At 42.6% G+C, this 18,154-nt stretch overlaps 1 protein-coding gene and 1 pseudogene across 3 annotated transcripts; one reads left to right on the top strand and one right to left on the bottom strand.

The window, feature by feature from the left end:
- Window positions 1-12,636, top strand: LOC123179760 (putative wall-associated receptor kinase-like 16). 3 transcript variants are annotated; one of them, XM_044591638.1, is made up of 6 exons: window positions 1-369; window positions 9,361-9,963; window positions 10,244-10,717; window positions 11,001-11,150; window positions 11,244-11,576; window positions 11,964-12,636. In XM_044591638.1, exons 1-6 carry the CDS (start codon window positions 48-50, stop codon window positions 12,491-12,493), a joined length of 2,412 nt encoding a protein of 803 aa, XP_044447573.1. In that variant the 5' UTR covers window positions 1-47; the 3' UTR covers window positions 12,494-12,636. The 3 variants fall into 3 exon arrangements, with proteins under 3 accessions (XP_044447573.1, XP_044447572.1, XP_044447574.1); XM_044591637.1 differs by having other exon boundaries at window positions 11,244-12,636; XM_044591639.1 differs by lacking the exon at window positions 9,361-9,963 and having other exon boundaries at window positions 11,244-12,636.
- A 2,508-nt stretch (window positions 12,637-15,144) lies between these two features.
- LOC123183449 (MDIS1-interacting receptor like kinase 2-like) lies at window positions 15,145-16,936 on the bottom strand (annotated as a pseudogene).
- Between the last annotated feature and the right edge of the window lie 1,218 nt (window positions 16,937-18,154).

Genomic DNA, 18,154 nt, shown 5'->3' with positions numbered 1-18,154 from the left:
CCCAAGGAAAACCTTTTCTCCCAAACATATTGTGTGCAGTATTAGAGATGATTGTTCACTTGTGGAAGGTGGAGATGAGCCTCTTCGGCGTAGTTCTTCCTCTGCTCCTACTTGTTTGTAGTGCAGCACCAACGGTGCACGCTTCCAACAGCAATATGAACATCCCATCCGCTGCCACGCTCACCGGTTGCCAAAGAAGATGCGGGAATCTCACCTTCGACTATCCCTTTGGCATCGGCTCGGCCCGTTGCTTCCGGCAGCCCGACTTCAAGCTCATCTGCAACAACGCCACGCAAACCCCAAGGCTCTTCCTCCAGGACGGCGCCACGGAGGTCATTAACGACATCGACATTGATTCTGATTTCACAGGTAATGCTCCCGGCATGGCGTACTAATCTATTACTCATTATTATCACTATATTATAAGTGGTTGTTGATGTCCAATTGACATTCCAAATCCCCCTTGACTGGTTACAATGGGACTAGGAAGGGCATCTTCAACCCTGACCCCCAAATTTGCCCGGTCATTTTTACACGGACAGGGAGGGACAATCCATGGACACGGATGCGGGAGCAGGCCATCCAAAGTTGCCCACATACATTTCAACTATAGTTCAACTAAGCCGAATGAAACTCATGCAAACACGACATAATTCACTTAAATTTGGACGTAATATACATAAAAAATGCATGTATATATATATATATATATATATATATATATATATATATATATATATATTATATATTGAAAAAAGAGCAATTTGAGCTAGCCTTCCGCCAACTAAGGCTTGGCCTAGAGTTGCGTTCCTCCAACGCCATGGAATTATACCATAATGACCTAATATCTGTTTATGAAAATTGACGTACTAATACTATGACCTTTCGCCAACTAACCTCATGACATACAATGGCTTCCACCAACTAAACGAAATCAATTCATGCATGATTTAATTTGCTCTCTTTCCACCAAAACATTAGGGGCCTTTCGCCAAATAGTAGTGAGGGTGTGGATACGTCGTGGCTTTCCACTGTCCAGACAGATGTCCGGACTGCCGCAAAGCCCCTACATTTATCTACGGTTTGTGGAAAAAGGTGTGATCGGACTGCTCAACGGACTAATACAGGCCCGCGTTGGATGGCACAAGACGTCCAGACATCACGGTCTGGACGTATGCGGGCGGTTTGAGGATCGGCATTGAAGATGCCCTAACATGCATATGTTACTAGTTTATCTATGTTATCTTCACAGTTGGTAGTAACATATGTAAGATGTCATCTACGCCTTATGTTATGTTATCATATTTATGTTACCATAAATATCTCTCCCCTAAATAACTAATTGCCGCTTAAGCAAAATAACCTTATGGTTTGATGTGTTATGTTACTTACTAGCTAAATTACTGTCACTATGGCCAGCCTAGGTTGCTGGTAGCGGGAAGTATCATATATTAGTACCATGCATTTGTTACTAGTCTATGATACTATGTTCATAGTGCATAGCATCTCACAGTGATTTTATTTATTGTCATGCATGACACATATTAGTATTTCATGTAATCTCATACAATATCATATCATGATATTAAACCCTCTCTTTTCTCGTTTAATTGTGTGTCACCTCAGCAAAAACATGTAGTTGAGATGCATGATACTACATATGATACTTCCATTCTGACCAGACTTAATAAACAACTAACCTCCAAAAGCGTATAATACTCCCTCCATTCCCTTATACAAGGTCACAAACTCAAATTACAGGTACCTAGGTAAAATTTAATGACTATTTTGCAAGCCAACTTTTCTTCTTGTTAACTGGGATCATTAATACGCCCGCATGCATGCAAGAAAGGAACGAGAAGGAAGTAGCACGGTGTCATTATAACTACATGCATGCAAGTATTAAATAAGTTGCTAATACGAGAAAACGTCATTAAATTTTGCCTCGGTTACTGTTAGTGGCCTTGTATAGATGCAAAATGTATTTTTCATAGTGGCCTTGTATAAGGGAATGGAGGGAGTACATTTAATAGTAGTGGTGTAACAAAAATAATAGTGCATACATTCAATAGTAGTGGTGTAACAAAAATAATAGTAGTGCATACCATAGAATTAAATGTACTATAATTTATACGTAAATCAAGAAAAGGATCAAATCGCTTCCCACCACAGCTTCCAAAAGCATTTCAAGAGTTAATTACACTTTTAATAGTAGTGGTGTAACATAAACGTACATATTCATATAAAAACATGAAAAATGACACAAAATAGACATACAACTTGTATTTTAGGTACATTTGCATACATTTTCTGTCACCTGCCGTTATCTCTGCGTACATGGCACGTCAGCATGGCAGTGACCGTTCTCTGCCGGTGCGTGGTTCCATGCATGATGGGTTCCATTTTTGGATTATCTTATTTCCATTAGGCATCCTATGCACGTATGGATGGTGGGCCATGTTTGCGGCAGTAGCTGTGGGCTACCTGACGGCAGTCTGAGATAGTAAAGCCGAGGTGTTGCACACAAACGACTGCCGTGAAGGGCTGTGGTACAAGAAGTGTCGCGAGTACCTTTTTCTTTAAGTTAAAACGAAGTAAATAAAATGGGGTTGTGCTCCATTCTACAAGTTTTGTTTCTCGAGAATTGATACCATTCACGTTTTTTGAGAAAGAACATGTTCATATCTCACTTTTCTAAGTGACATTCGTCAACACTCGGCACACGGGCTGACAGAAAATAGCGGACAATATTTAGCTATTGGTTCTTTGATTTGGTTTTTTGCATGTGTTTAAAATATGTGCATTTGGCAATTAAGAACTTGTCATGGGCCATTTCTAAATATGTTCATCGTGAATGGAATAATATTCGACTTGTCTCAAAAAAATGTTCATTGTGTATTTTTAAAAAGTTGATCATGTATCAAAAATGTTTATTGTGCAATTAGAACAAAAAAGGTATATTATATTTGAAACGTTTATCATTATTTTTTTGGCTTTTCTAGTTTCATTTTCTATCTATGTTTATTTTATTGCAGTTCTTTATTCTTCATTTGCAGTCAAAAATTGTTCACACACATTACAAAAATCTTCTTACAATATTTTCAAATATACTCATAGTGTATTCTAAAAAATATTTGGCGTGTAATTCAGAAATGTCCATGTTATGAACATCTGAGCCGGTGTGTGACTTTACGTCTACAAATACAACAGCGGTAACGAACAGCCTATGATCGTGCTCAGAAAATAACTTTCGGACTTGCCCATCCTATCTCCATCTCTCTATATATACTACTTAAAAAGAATGCGAGGTTTCATGTTTTACTTTTTTTTCACCACCTCTTTGTTCAACATTTCCCGTATGATAATCAATCACTCTAACTTACTTATCTTCTGAATCTAATTTTAATTTACTTACCAAATTCTCATTCAAATATAAAATAAATCACGGGAAAATTTTAATAAATATTTATTTACGCAATCACATCAATACGGGCAGGTAAATCACAAGCTAGCGTACTTTATTAATGTCCCGTTGAAAGGCACGAGCATTGTTCTAGTCTAAATAAATGCATGGTGGTCAAGTTTTTTTGGGAAGATGCATAATAATAAATTTTTTAGAATCAAATACATAGTAATTGAGTTGGGACTAAAAGCAAAATCTCTAATTAAGTTGTACTCTTTGCAAAGGTCACTCAAACCTCCCAGCGCACTTGTCGCAACATGAAACTTTTCCTTTTCTTTTGTTTACATTCGTTTATTCAAAATATTTTATCTCTTCAACCATGCATTCAAATCTCAAACCGTTTTCACTGTTGAGATTTTTCGGATCGAGATCCCATATTGATAGGTTTCGACGAATATTCTGTTTTTTGAAAAAAACTTATCCGGGCACAACTGACCTCTTATGGAAGCAAATATATACCTCCACGAGAAGTAATTCTATGCCTCTTGGGTAAGAAAAAAACATATATTTTCTTATTTTCGAGAGGCACGACTGCAGAAAAACATGTTTTTTAATATTTTCCTAGAGGTACGACTGTGTCTCTCGTGGAAGCAAACTAGTGCCTTCACGAGAAGTAAATTTGTGCCTCTCGCTGAAGAAAAAATATACATTTCCCTATTTTTCGAGATGCACGACTGTGTCTCTCGCGGAAGAGAATCCGTGCCTCCGTAAGAAGTAAAATTGTGCCTCTTGCGTTCGATTTTTTTTAGCCTAAGAAAATCCGCGGGAAACCGATAAGCCGAAATAACTGAAAAATCATCTAAAAGCAGAAAACACATACGGATAAGTAAAAATAGAAAAAACAAAATTAGAAGAGAGCGCCCATAGTTGGCTGCAGGTTCACAGGTCGAGGGTCCGTTCCCTGACCCGGGGTCGTTAAAGCCAGACCGCTGGTCGGGAACGAGGTCGGGTCGAGCAGGTTTGATGGATGGCTCGCGATCCCGACCGATGGGTGCTCCGCTAGATCGGTCTGCAGGCAGTGGAGGAGTTATCGAGGAATTTAGCTTACTAGGGCACTTGGCAATCGTGCACCACCGACGGACAACCGGAGTCCGCCGTTACTCCATCCGCCATACGCTACTCGCCTGGCGGCAGCCGGCCGGCCATCAAGCTTTCCGTTGTTGTATACGTCCTCTCCCGTGCCACTCCCGCCAATGATGATACGGCATGCGCGAGCGGTGAGCCGCTTGATAATCCGATGGTGGAGGGAGGAGGAGTGCCCTGAAGGCTTGGAGTTTGAAGATGGATCCATGGGGGATAGGTCCGCTGGAGCTTTGCACGCGAACAATGGAGAAAAGAGCATCGGAATTACTACCCGGGGGCCGGGGGCGGCGAGTGTGAAGGAAAACTGGCAGATGAGACAATGATCAGGGCGTACTATTCACCGCACATGTGGCCTCATTTCCTTTAATCGTACGAGTACTTGCTAAGATTAAGATTTTTTTTTTTTGCGGTGTGCTAAGATTAAGATTCTTAGATTAAAATAAGTTAAATGTAAATTTTCTGGCGGGATTCCCTCCCTGCAAATTGGGAAATATATAACTATATATCGTAATATTTTTAGAGGAATATCGTAATCTTTGGATCTTGTACCACCATGGTACCGGGGTCATCGACCGAAAACTTTTTGGATCGCGATCCACATCTCCAATTAGCGTACCAATGAAGTATACCCCCGTCACACCATGTTCCGGAAGGGTGGCGAGCCTCGACCTGGAACCCCGTTCCTCGACCCAGTCAACCTGAATTTCTGGCAACTATGGGAGTGTCCAGGGCGCGACATGTGATGGCGGAGCGTCAAGTGACGCGCTCTTAGACTACCAAAAGTGACTCTTGCCGGAGCTTCCGAAGGAGTACTCACTGATTAGTAATTTTTTTTGAGGTGAACTCGCTGATTAATTGCTCTTGACTAAATGTTTCAAACGTGCCTCATAGGCCAATGGGCCTTAAAGGGCTAGCTTAGGAATTTTTTTTTTGAAATGAAAGCGTACCACATCCTCTGCATCATAATGATACATGTAGCCATCTGATTAAAAATCCACAAAGTGGCAGAAAGTCATAAAAGTATTACAGCTCGCAAGCGGAGCGAAACAAAAGAAACAAGAAAAGTACAAGCTGACAATAGCCCCTAGACTCCTATCCTGTTAATACGAAGGAGAAGCTCCCTAGACTCCTATCCTGTTATGCGACCGCCATCTGAACCGGTTGAATATAGCCTGTGCTACCATCCCCCACTGATTGCACCCAGTAACCAAAGGCTCCCTGGAGTCCATAGGAGTGAGTAAGGACCACGTACGGATCCATGTGGTAGCTCTGAAGATGACCTGCATGAAAGTTAAAGTGTGTTGACTGTTAAAAATTATATCATTCCTACAATTTCATATAGCCCACAAAAGCGCACATATTCCAATCCGAATTCTTGCCGCAGTAGTATGCTCAACCCCCGCTAACCACGTCCCAAACAACGACTCAATGTCAACTGGAGGATTAATTTGAAGGCTATATGAATCATTCTCCAAAGCAATTTGGCGAGTGGGCATTCAAGGAATAAATATTGTATTGTTTCATCATGATCACAAAAACAACACCGCGAACTATACCTACCCATCGCCTTTTGATTAAGTTGTCCTTGGTGAGTATTACTTGCTTGTGGACGAACCACATGAAGATTTTAATGCGCAAGGGAACCTTAACCCGCCAGATATGCAACGATCTTGAGATTGGGCCAGAATTAATCAAATCCATATAAAAATATTCCACCGTAAATACCCATTTTTGGCTAACTTCCATTGCGTCGAATCCGGCTGGTCGGAGAGTTGAATCTCTATCAATCTCCGAACCAAGTGCATCCAGGCAGTCCATCTCTCACCAACTAACGCACGTCTGAACTGAATATTCAAGGGAGTCGTTTGGAAAACTGTGCCTACGTAATCCTCCTTAGGTTGCACAATGTTATAAAGGATGGGATATTGTATGGCCAGGGGCGTCTCTCCTAACCATGTATCCTTCCAAAATCTTGTTGACATCCCATTGCCAACCAATAGTTTGACCCTACGAATGAACAAGTCTTTCATTCCAGAATGGCGAGTCAGTTGGCCTCATGGTAACCTGGGCAAGCTTTTCGACTGTAAATATTTATTGCGCAGAATTTGTGCCCACATATCCTCCGGCTCTGTCTCTAACCTGTAGAGCCATTTGCTCATAAGGCATTTATTCTTAATTTCTAAGTTCTCAATACCGAGACCCCCCTGGTCTTTTGGTCGGCAAATGAATCCCATCGCGCGAGACGGTATTTCCTCTTGGCCTCATCAGACTGCCAGAAGAATCAAGATCTGAAGAAATCAAGTCGCTTCTGAACCCCTTTCGGAATTTCAAAGAACGAAAGCAAGAACATCGGCATAATAGTCAGTACAGAGTTAATCAGCACTAGCCGACCTCTATATGACATAAGCTTGCCCTTCCAGCAGCTAAGTTTTTTTTCAATTCGATCTTGGATACACTTTCATTCTTTATTTTATAACTTACGATGATGAATCGGTATGCCCAAATAACTGAATGGTAAAGAACCTAATTCACACCCGAACAATTGTCTATACGTGTTTTGCTCGTCTTTGGCCTTCCCAAAACAAAACAACTCGCTCTTGTGGAAGTTTATCTTTAAACCAGACAATTGTTTGAAGATACATAAAATAAGTTTCATATTACGTGCCTTAGCAATATCATATTCCATGAATAAGATAGTGTCGTCGGTATACTGTAAGATGGATACTCCTCCATCGACCAGGTGAGGAACTAACCCCTCCACATGACCATGCTGCTTGGCCCTGCCAGTAAGAATGGCCAACATATCGGCCACCAATATTAAACAAGAGAGGAGACATGGAATCCCCTTGTCTCAACCCCTTGTGTGTCTGAAAGTAATGACCGATGTCATCGTTAACCTTAATTCCGACACTACCCCTCTGGACTTGGGAACCCACTTGGTCACGCCAGGCCTCACTAAATCCTTTCATGCGCATTGCATGCTAAAGGAAAGGCCACTTAACTCTATCATGCGCCTTCTCAAAATCCACTTTGAAGATAACCCCATCTAGTTTCTTCGAGTGAATCTCATGTAGCGTTTCATGCAAAACGGCCACCCCTTCAAGTATATGTCGCCCTGGCATGAACGCTGTCTGGCTCGGTTGTACCACTGAATGAGCAATTTGTGTCAATCTATTGGTACCAACCTTTGTGAATATTTTGAAACTCACGTTAAGAAGACATATGGGCCTGAATTGTTCGATCCGAACTGCCTCTTCTTTCTTCGGCAACAGCGTAATCATACCGAAGTTTAGATGAAATAACTCTAAATGACCGTAAAAGAAATCATGAAACATAGGCATAAGATCACCCTTAATAATATGCCAACATCTTTTATAGAATTCAGCTGGAAACCCATCTGGTCCCAGTGCTTTATTCGGTTTCATTTGTGAGATTGCATCCAGAACCTCTTTCTCAGTAAGCGGTGCAGAGAGAATATCATTCTCCTCTGCCTGTATCTGAGGTATATCTCCAATAATAGATTCATCTAGCGCCACCGTGATTGTTTCCGGAGGCCCAAAAAGTTGTTTATAGTAATTAGAGATATAGGCTTTCAGATTCTCATGCCCCATAATTATCCTCTTGTCCTGTTCGAGCTGTATGATTTTCTTCTTCCTATGTTTACCATTTGCAATCATATGGAAGAACTGTGTATTGTCATCCCCTTAGACAACCTTAAGCACTTTAGCACGCAATGCCCACTTGAGCTCCTCCTCTCTCAGGAGAGCTCGTAAGCCTTGCTCAGCATCGGACTTGGATCTTTGCTCATTAACCGTAAGAAGGTTACCTTCAGCTTTTAAATGCAGCGCTTCAATTTATTGAGTGAGTCGCTCTTTTTCTTGTTTGTAAATTCCGCTCTCGTTTCTGGCCCAACCTCGCAAAAACTGTCTGAGATGTCTAATTTTATTCGCGTGCAATGATCTCCAAAAAGTTTTCCTTCTCGAACAACCCTAGTTCGAAAGAGAAAGCACTTTTGTTCGCAACATGTATGGCCTCTCCCGAGTCTACAAAAAGTGGTGTGTGGTCTGAGATCGCTCTCTGCATCGCATGAACCGACACCAAAGGGTACATTTGTTTCCATTCCACACTAGCGAGTACCCTATCCAACTTCTGATAAGTCGGAGTGGGCAACGAATTGGCCCATGTAAATTTTCTACCGGTGAGCTCAATTTCTGTCAAATTAAAACCCTCGATAATCATGTTAAACATCATAGACCAACGTCCATCAAAATTGTCATTATTCTTTTCATCTCTCCTTCGAATTATATTAAAGTCCTCACCGACTAGGATTGGCAGAGTTTCATCTCCACAGATCCGCACCAATTCGGCTAAGAAAACTGGTTTGAGTTCAGGTTGTGCTGCCCCATATACAACCACAAGAGACCATCAGAAACCATCCAATTTTGATCTCACCCGAAACTTAACCGCAAAATCTCCCGGAACAACGTTGAGCACCTCAAGTGTCTCACACCGAACCCCTAGTAATATCCCACCGGATCTTCCTCTAGAGGTAAGACGTGCCAGTCAAAATCAATTCCTCCGGATAGATTTCCAAGGAACTGTGAGGTAAAGTTATCTCGTCATGTTTCCAATGCTGCAATAAAATCTAATTGTTGCTCTATCGTTGTCTTCGGCTAGTTTAGGAATGTATTCATACACAGTTCAGTTCACTATAGTTTTCTCGGTTGTTTTGGAGCCGAGACTCTTGTGTTCTTTCCAGTTATTCTCGCTAAAATTCCGTGTGCTTTGCTCATGAAGTTGTTTTCTCATGACAGATTTAAGAGTCGCATTTTCACGTTATATCGTCATGAGCTCTGGCGTCAATGTCTATAACATGACATGGAAAGCTCCCGGGAGATCTTTATATTTGTGGTTTGCCGAATTAAACATCACAGCCTGTGACCTGGATGTATTCCAGTTGCTCGATGGAACTGACACAAATGCCGCCCAAGACTCGGATTCAAATTCGATGGTGCTGCTTTGTACAGTGACCTGCCCTAACATGGAAATAGCGGAGACCTCTGTTGCTAGGCAGGACTGCAATGGTACCGGATGTTGCTCCAGCTCGCACCTTATTATTCCTGCTCGCACCTTGCAGCTTCGGTTTGTCCGCCATGGCGGGGCGGAGCTGGACCGTAACCGAAGCTCACTCTGGGACGGAATCAATATAACTACTAATTATGCCATTATTACTTGGAGTATCATGGATCATGCAACAGGCGCCACCACCCTGGTTAACACGACCAACAACGCCTGTGTCAGCAATCACAGCAAGCCGATCCAAAATACTTTTGCATTTGGTCGCTGTTATAATTGCATTTGCGATAATGGGTATAAAGGCAATCCCTACATAATCGATGGATGCTTGCGTGATGGAGGTAATTTACCTGCTCCATCCCCGCATAGCTCTGTTTTCTTTTTTCTGTTTTAGCATTAAGATAACATTAGTTTGTGTTCGTTTCAATATATGTAGAAAAACTTAGTGATAAGACTCAATCAAGTAACGGCAACACACACTTCCTCCCCACTGGAAATCCAACTGCATGCCTAATTATACCTGCATACATATGTACACAAATGAAGCCAAACAAATTGGATTTGGTGTGTATAAACAGCTGTACATTTCTGATGAATCTCTTCATTTCATTCTGAAAATAGGGTATAATCCGGTCCAACGAAAGGCAAAGTGCTCTCGATGGTGTGGAAACATCAGTGTTCCATTTCCATTTGGCCTAGAAGAAGGCTGTTCTGCAAGGAAGCTATTTCAGCTCAACTGTACCAACATGTTGACGTCCAGCCTCCAACTAAACGATCATCATCATGTCATGAACATAAGTGTTGACGATGGACTCGTGGACATCGAAGACACGTCAAGTTACCAGCGTGATATGTCTGCGATGCATGTATCCGAGGAACCTGAACTCTATATTGGTTTTGGGGAATCGGCATCTGTGCAATGGGCCGTTGCTGGTCTGACATGCCGAGAGGCAAAACAGAACACGTCTGGATACGCATGTGTCAGCATCCATAGCACTTGCTTAGCCGTCTACTCAAAGGATGGTTACATCGGTTATCGGTGCAAATGCATGCCTGGCTTCAATGGAAATCCGTATATCCGAAATGGCTGTGAAGGTTCTCTCTCTCTCTCTGTGTGTGTCTCTCTCTCTCTCTCTCTCTCTATATATATATATATATATATATATATATCATAAACATTTATATGTTTAGATAATAATAATAATAATGGACCTTAATGGTAGTACGGCAGGAAAGCAATCATGAGTTTCTCTTTGAAGGATTTTGAAGTGAATACATATAGGAATTTCTAAACTCCCAAAGTAGGCATGATCTCCATTCCCAGTATCATATTCCGTAAATTTTTATCATGTTAATTCTTACTGATATGTGGTTGCAGATATTGACGAGTGCAAGAAACAAGACATTTGCAAAGGAGTATGCAATAATACTATAGGAACATACTATTGTACCGATTGTCCTGGGAATACACAGTATGATACTACAACAGTGCAGTGCACCTTTACCAAGAAGCAAAATCTTCTACTGGGTAAGTTTTATGTACTAGTTGCTTAATCTTACAGTGAACATGAACAAGAAAAAAAGCAGCACAATACTAAGGTAACATAGTATATCATTTCAGGTGTTGGCATTGGGCTTAGCAGTGGCTTCGGTGTTCTACTTCTCAGCTCAATTACTATAGTTCTTGTTCGTAGATGGAAAAGGGACATCCAAAAGCAACTGCGAAGGAATCATTTTCGAAAGAACCAAGGCCTTCTGCTGGAACAACTAATATCATCGGATGAAAATGCAAGTGACAAGACCAAGATTTTCACTTTGGAAGAACTAGAGAAGGCAACAAATAACTTTGATGCTACACGTATACTGGGTCGTGGAGGGCATGGTATGGTGTACAAAGGCATCTTGTCCAACCAACATGTGGTGGCGATAAAAAGGTCTAAGAACATCGATGAAGGTGAGATCAGTCAATTTATTAATGAGGTAGCAATTCTCTCACAAATAAACCACCGAAATATAGTAAAACTTTTTGGATGTTGTCTTGAAACTGAGGTCCCACTATTAGTTTATGACTTTGTTCCCAATGGCTCGTTATATGAAATTCTACATTCCAATTCAAGTAGTGGCTGTTTCTTGTTGTCATGGGAGGACTGCCTAAGAATTGCCACGGAAGCTGCAGCAGCTCTATATTATCTCCACTCGGCAGCTTTGGTGTCAGTCTTTCACCGTGATGTCAAATCTTCTAATATACTACTAGATGCAAACTACACTGCTAAAGTTTCAGATTTCGGTGCTTCAAGATTGGTTCCTATTGATCAAACCCATGTTGTTACAAATGTACAAGGTACATTTGGGTACTTGGATCCAGAATATTACCATACTGGGCAACTAAACGAGAAGAGTGATGTATATAGTTTTGGTGTGGTACTTGTGGAGCTATTTCTGAGAAGGGAGCCTATATTTACAACTGAGTCAGGTTCAAAGGAAAATTTGGCCAATTACTTTCTTTCGGAGATAAAAGTTAGGCCAATCAAAGAGATAGTGGCTGCTCAAATTTGTGAGGAAGCGACCGAAGAAGAGATTAAAAGTGTTGCCTCACTTACGGAGATGTGCTTGAGGCTCCGAGGTGAAGAGAGACCTACCATGAAAGAAGTCGAGATGACTTTGCAGTTGTTGCGAACTAAAAGGTCAAACTCATGCCATGCAAGTCCAGAAAATGATGAAGATATGCAACCACTCCAACGTACAAGAGCTGATGCTAGATGCAAGTCGCAGGCCATTAACTTGGGCAACGATGCTTATTCTGAGTCTCAAAACAACCAAAAATGCAACAGCTACAAACTGGAGTTAGGGTCAATTGGGTTACCACAGTAAGGGCCAATTTGTAATTTAAATTTCACATGAATTCTGGAGGAAAAGTTGCTTTCACTTAGACTGTAGTATATTTCTATTTCCTACGAAATTCCTATGAACATATTTTATTCCGAAAAAGGACTGAAATATGTGTACCAGCTTCTCGGCCTTCCATCGTAATACCCCTAATCAGGGTGATTTTACATTTAATTTATCTTTCTTACCAAGTACAATGTACACTAGATCACTTGTTTCCAATTTTTCGATAATGGGCACTTTTATATAGCTATCTTCAATTTTATACACTGAAACTTATATATCTAGAAAGGACAAACCTGTAGTCGAGAGGATGGACTACTCACACCGCATCATGGGAGCAGCGGAGATCGATGTTGATGAAGAAGGTGACGATTAACCCTTCTGGCAAAGTATTGAACAAGACTGAAGATTGTTTTTTTTTTTTTGCCTCGGATCGAATGTGGTGGCTCGCGCAATGAGTCGTCCTCGACTGGGAGTAAGAAATGGCTCTCCGAGGTGGAGGCGTGTCGATGCGTCGGCTTTCGCCAAGACCCAGGTGGCGCCGGCTTGGGTCCTCGCGAAGGATTGGGCTCTCGATCGGTTCAAGACCACTATGTAATCTTACACCCGCCATGGTGCCGACTCAACACCCATCACCTCATGGTCGGATTGGCCGAGTCTGAGCGCGCCATCCACCTCCAAGCCGAGGAGGTGGCCGAGTCTACATCGCGGTGTCATATGGTTCTTCCACCACTGGCGCAACGATGACGACGACAATGGAGCGGATGACAACGGAGGTTCCGGTGTCCTTAGAGGCCATGCCTATGACTTCAGCGTAAGCTACTTTCCTAATTCAGTTTAAGTTTATGTCAAACTTGTTGAATTTCGTTCGTTTGCATATAATATATATCAATCAAACTTACTTATTTTGTTTGTTTGCCTATAATATATCAAATTTACTTAAATTTCGTTCAAAATTTGTGTTCGACTGGTCTCAAATGTGCAAACATTTTGTGATGACGCGGAAATTGAATGACAGCGTTGGAGATTCCCAGAGGAGCCAAGGCAGCTATCGGCCGGGGAAGCGGGGTGTGACTCGACTCATCAAGTGCCGGGTTTCGATTGTACCTGAGCTGATCAGCTTTTTTTTCAGAGTAGCGGGCTTCAGATGTTGAGCGTGCGTGTTGCGAATGAACTGGAAAATTGGCATCTTACATTGCCAGCCCACAGCTCTACTCTAGTTGAATCTGTTGAGCAGTTAATTTATTTGTAGATAAAATGCACAGTCTGTCCATTTCCCACTGTTTACTGTACATGCTTGCCGGAGGCAGCAATAGGCGGCCCCTGTGTATCTTGTCCGATTCGCAATCCAGTAGTATTATTTATTACTCCCTCTGTCCCATAATATAAGACATTTTTGCAAGAACATTTACCAGAGCTCAGCGACTGCGATGGCGTGATCCACTCCTACTCCTCCTATCTGATTATCATCAACATGAACCATCTCGGAATAAAAAAGGTTAGTTGGTAGCATCTGCTCCGCTCTGCTTATGTTTAAATCCGAAATCAGATCCACACCTTTAGGCACGCGAACCAGCACTGCCACATGACTACAAACTTCATGATAGTACTACTACTACAGCTAATTAATATTCCAACAGCGCCACACGCTGAAATAATAGTACTCCCTCGGTCTCGGTGCATTAGGCATCTAACAAAAATCAAATAATCCCAAAATACTAAGGCGTGAAACAGTAGTACTAGTTGCACGCATATTAATTAGACCCCATCTATTAATTGGAGGACCAATGCATGTAATTTCTGTGGCGCGCTATTGGGATTTCAAGAGGTCTTGTAATTAATAGCACGTTTTTAGTTGAGAAAAAAATGATGTGATTGGCTTCATCGGTGATTCAATTTATTTTCTAGTCCAATCTCTTCGTGCCTAGGTTGCGGTGCATGTTCTAAGATGCCTAGTGCACCTGAATTCTCTCACACTGGATAGTAGTACCATGTACTAGTCAAATACGTCTGGTCCACTCCACTCTGAAAATGGCAGTGCGCAAACAAACATCACAAACCACACCAAGCCAACTGCATAGAGCTGAAACGTACCAGAAATAAAACGTACTGAATAGTTGTGCTTCGCTTTTGAACCAAAGGGCTGCGACGTCTTTCACAGTCTTGTCATGCCTACTGTCGTGATTGAAGCCAGACCATTAAAAATGTTTCTTTGCTTTCCTGAAACTTCAAATTTCAGCACCGAATGGACGAAGACACGAACTCGCGTGCAAGGAAATCTGAGAGAGGGGCACAAGTGCTTTGTGCTGCTCAAACTTCTGCAGCTTTTCTCGTCTTTTCTCTTCTCTTATTTGAAGATAACAATCTTGGACAAGAGAACGGTAAACATGGCCTCGTGCGAATCATGCCATACCACGACTCGGGGATAACGTGGGCGCACAGCACACGACATCACAAGAGGACATTGCACAAATAAACTCGTGGAGTTGTCCGCACTATGACATGGGAATTACACAACATTGTCTACCACATTGACCACTCTTTCATGTGTAAAGGGGGGAAAAATGAAATCTACAATTAACATGAAAAGGTGCTAGATTCATTCAACACACTGGACAATGACTAGAGGAGGATCACTGGATGAGTGCTTGGTATGCCTCCCGCATGGTTGGCCTTGCTTGCGGACAAGATTCCAAGCAAGAAAAGGCCAGGTTGACGAGTAGAGCCAAGATATCCTCTTATGTTCTTTTTGGTGTTGTCGGCCGCTGGTCTAGAATATCTTTCACCATCACATCTTGTTCCCCGCTTGAGCTATCATCTAATAGAGCCCTTGGATGCTTGCCCACCACTAACTCTAGCAGAACCACGCCAAAGCTATAGAAGTCACATTTCTCACTCACAACAGATGTGTATGCCATTTCTGCACAATACCAAATTAAACATTAGAATTAGAAACGAAGTGGATAGAGATGAATGCTTCTGACTGGAGAAGGAAAGATATATTACTACATACCAGGAGCAATGTAGCCATATGTTCCTGCTAGTGCACTCCAGTTTGATGAATCGGGCTTAAGAATCCTTGCTGTGCCAAAATCTGAGACAAAAGCCTTCAAGGATGTATCAAGTAAGATGTTATTGCTTGTGATATCTCGATGTATTATAGGTGGAGTGCATTCATGGTGCAAATAAGATACTGCCTCAGCCACATCATTTGCAATAGCAATTCTCTTCTGCCAATCCAATTCCTTTGCTAGCACCTCATTTTCCAATGTCCTGTGGAGACTTCCCTGCTGAATGTAGTCATAGACTAGAAATTTATACGTTGGATAGGAGAAAAATCCATACGTTTTGACAATGCTTCGTTGTCAGATATGTGTTAAGATTTCCATTTCACTACGGAACCTTCTTTCACCATCAAACTCTTCTTCGGCCTGATGAAGCTTCTTCACAGCAACTAGCTGCCCGTCTTGGAGTTGTGCCTTGTAGACTTTGCCGTCTCCTCCTATTCCAATGATGTACTTATCATCAAAGTCTTATGTTGCCCTTACAATATCGTCAAATGCTAATCTTCCATCAAAATTCCAAACAGAGAATAGGTCCCTTGATTCAGTGGTAACACTTTCTTGTGGTTTTCTCTTCATACGAATAAGTATTATTATGACAACAGTTGCAGCAACAATGCTGAAACTCATCACAAGAACAATTGGCAAAAGCAAACCAAGTATCTTCCCCATTTTGTGAGCAGCTACTGGGGTTGAATAACAAGATGGCATGCTAGAGAGGTTACCACATAGACCTTTATTGGGAACAAACCAACTTGTTGAAGCATTTTTTAGTAGCCTTGCTATTGGGATTGGTCCTTCCAAGTCGTTCTAAGACACATCGACTGTTGAAAGGCTCACCATGCTCGCAAAGGATGATGGGATGCTGCCACTAAACTGATTATGTGATAAATTCAGAAATTCCAGCATCTCCAACTTCCCGAGTTGCCGTGGTAACACACCAGTGAGGTTATTGTTGCTCGCATCTAGCATGTTGTTGTTGTTTGTCTTCAAGGATTGCAATTTCGTGCAGCCCCCTATTTCCTCAGGTATCAATCCACCCAGTCTATTACCAGATATATCAAGGTATCCTATGTTGCTTAGGTTTTGTATTTGTATGGGTATGTGTCCAGATAGTCGGTTCGATGATAGGTTCAGTATATATAGATTTGCTAAAGTACAAATTTCTGGTGGAATCTCACCGTTAAGATGATTAGAATCGAGTGATCATATTTTGTGCTAGACGTAATACGGTTAATTGGATACGTGCACCTAGATTATGTGAGATTTTCCCAGAGAATCTATTCGATGTCAAGCGCATGTCTTTTAGTTGTGGGTACACACCAAAATGTTGAGATAAATCTCCTGTATGACTAGTCTCCATCTTTGTATATATTTTCTCTTCCGGTCCAGTCTACTATGTATCGAGCATTCGGCTTCCTATTACTGACTGGCACAGTCTTCCTATTACTGCAATTTAACTTCTACGAGTTTACAGTGTGTGTATAGGTAGTGGATGAAGAAGAAATGGGCAGCTTATTACACTGGAGGTGAGCAGTTGATAGATAGAAGATGGCAACACTTTCCTCCTTGGTTTAGGTTCCGTAACTACGTTAGTAACATGCACTGTCCGTACGTGCTCTGAAACTGTAAACTAACACTACTGTTTCATTGCTAATAAATTTCTTATGGAGTCTGGAGAATACCTGCTATTAGCCAGCCACAGGCTATTCCTTGACATCTTGTCCAATTGCCAACTACCTTGTGCCACTCCGCTTCTCCGACAGACAGACCCTCGCTTCTTTGACGGCATACACTGTTGAGTATCGTGATTATTAGGAAAGCTAGGATAGCGTAGGATATTATTCTACCTTGACTTGTACTCCAAGATGATTATATACTCCTATATATATTCCCATGAGCCTCAAGCAATACAACAACGAACTATTCCATCAATCTCTCTCCCTTCTAACATGGTATCAGTTTCCCGGGTTTAAACCCTAGCCGCCGCCGCTTCCGCACCCGTGCGCCACCCCCGGGGCGATCGGCCTCCATAACCGCCACCAGGGACCGCGCCGCCCGTACCTAGGGTTTGTCTGCCGGTCGTGTTGACCGGCTGTCCTAGAGAGTCTTTTTCCTGAGCCCTTACTCCGGGTTTTTTCGCTCTCTCGTCGATCGTTTTGATCGGCGTTTTTCTTTTTGGTTTTCCGATCTATGCTTGATCGGTTTGCGTCGCCCGCCGCCGCCGTCGACCCCCGTGCGCCTCTACTCCGACACCGGCGCGACCGGCCGGCCTCATCACCGACTTGGTGGCCTCGCGCGACAGGCGGCCCCTAACGGCCGTCGTCCGCGCGTCTGCCCGCCCGTCGCCCCGATCCGGCAGCCTCGCGCGACAGGCGGACCCTCATGGCCATCGTCCGTGCGTCAGCCCGCTCGTCGATCTACGCCGGCCATCACCGCCCTGTCCCCGAGTTCAGCACGGCCCTGCGTCGATCGAGCAACAGGCTGCCGCTGCGTCGCCCCGTCGGGCTGCAGCGCCGCCGACCCGTGGTTCTTCCCATGGATGCACCGATCCGCGCCGCCGCTGCGTCGCCCCTTCCGG

This window comes from Triticum aestivum, chromosome 1D (genome assembly GCF_018294505.1).
Source record: "Triticum aestivum cultivar Chinese Spring chromosome 1D, IWGSC CS RefSeq v2.1, whole genome shotgun sequence".
Taxonomy (NCBI): domain Eukaryota; kingdom Viridiplantae; phylum Streptophyta; class Magnoliopsida; order Poales; family Poaceae; genus Triticum; species Triticum aestivum.
Note: the sequence above shows the minus strand (reverse complement) of the source record. Positions and strands in the feature narration are given on the sequence as shown.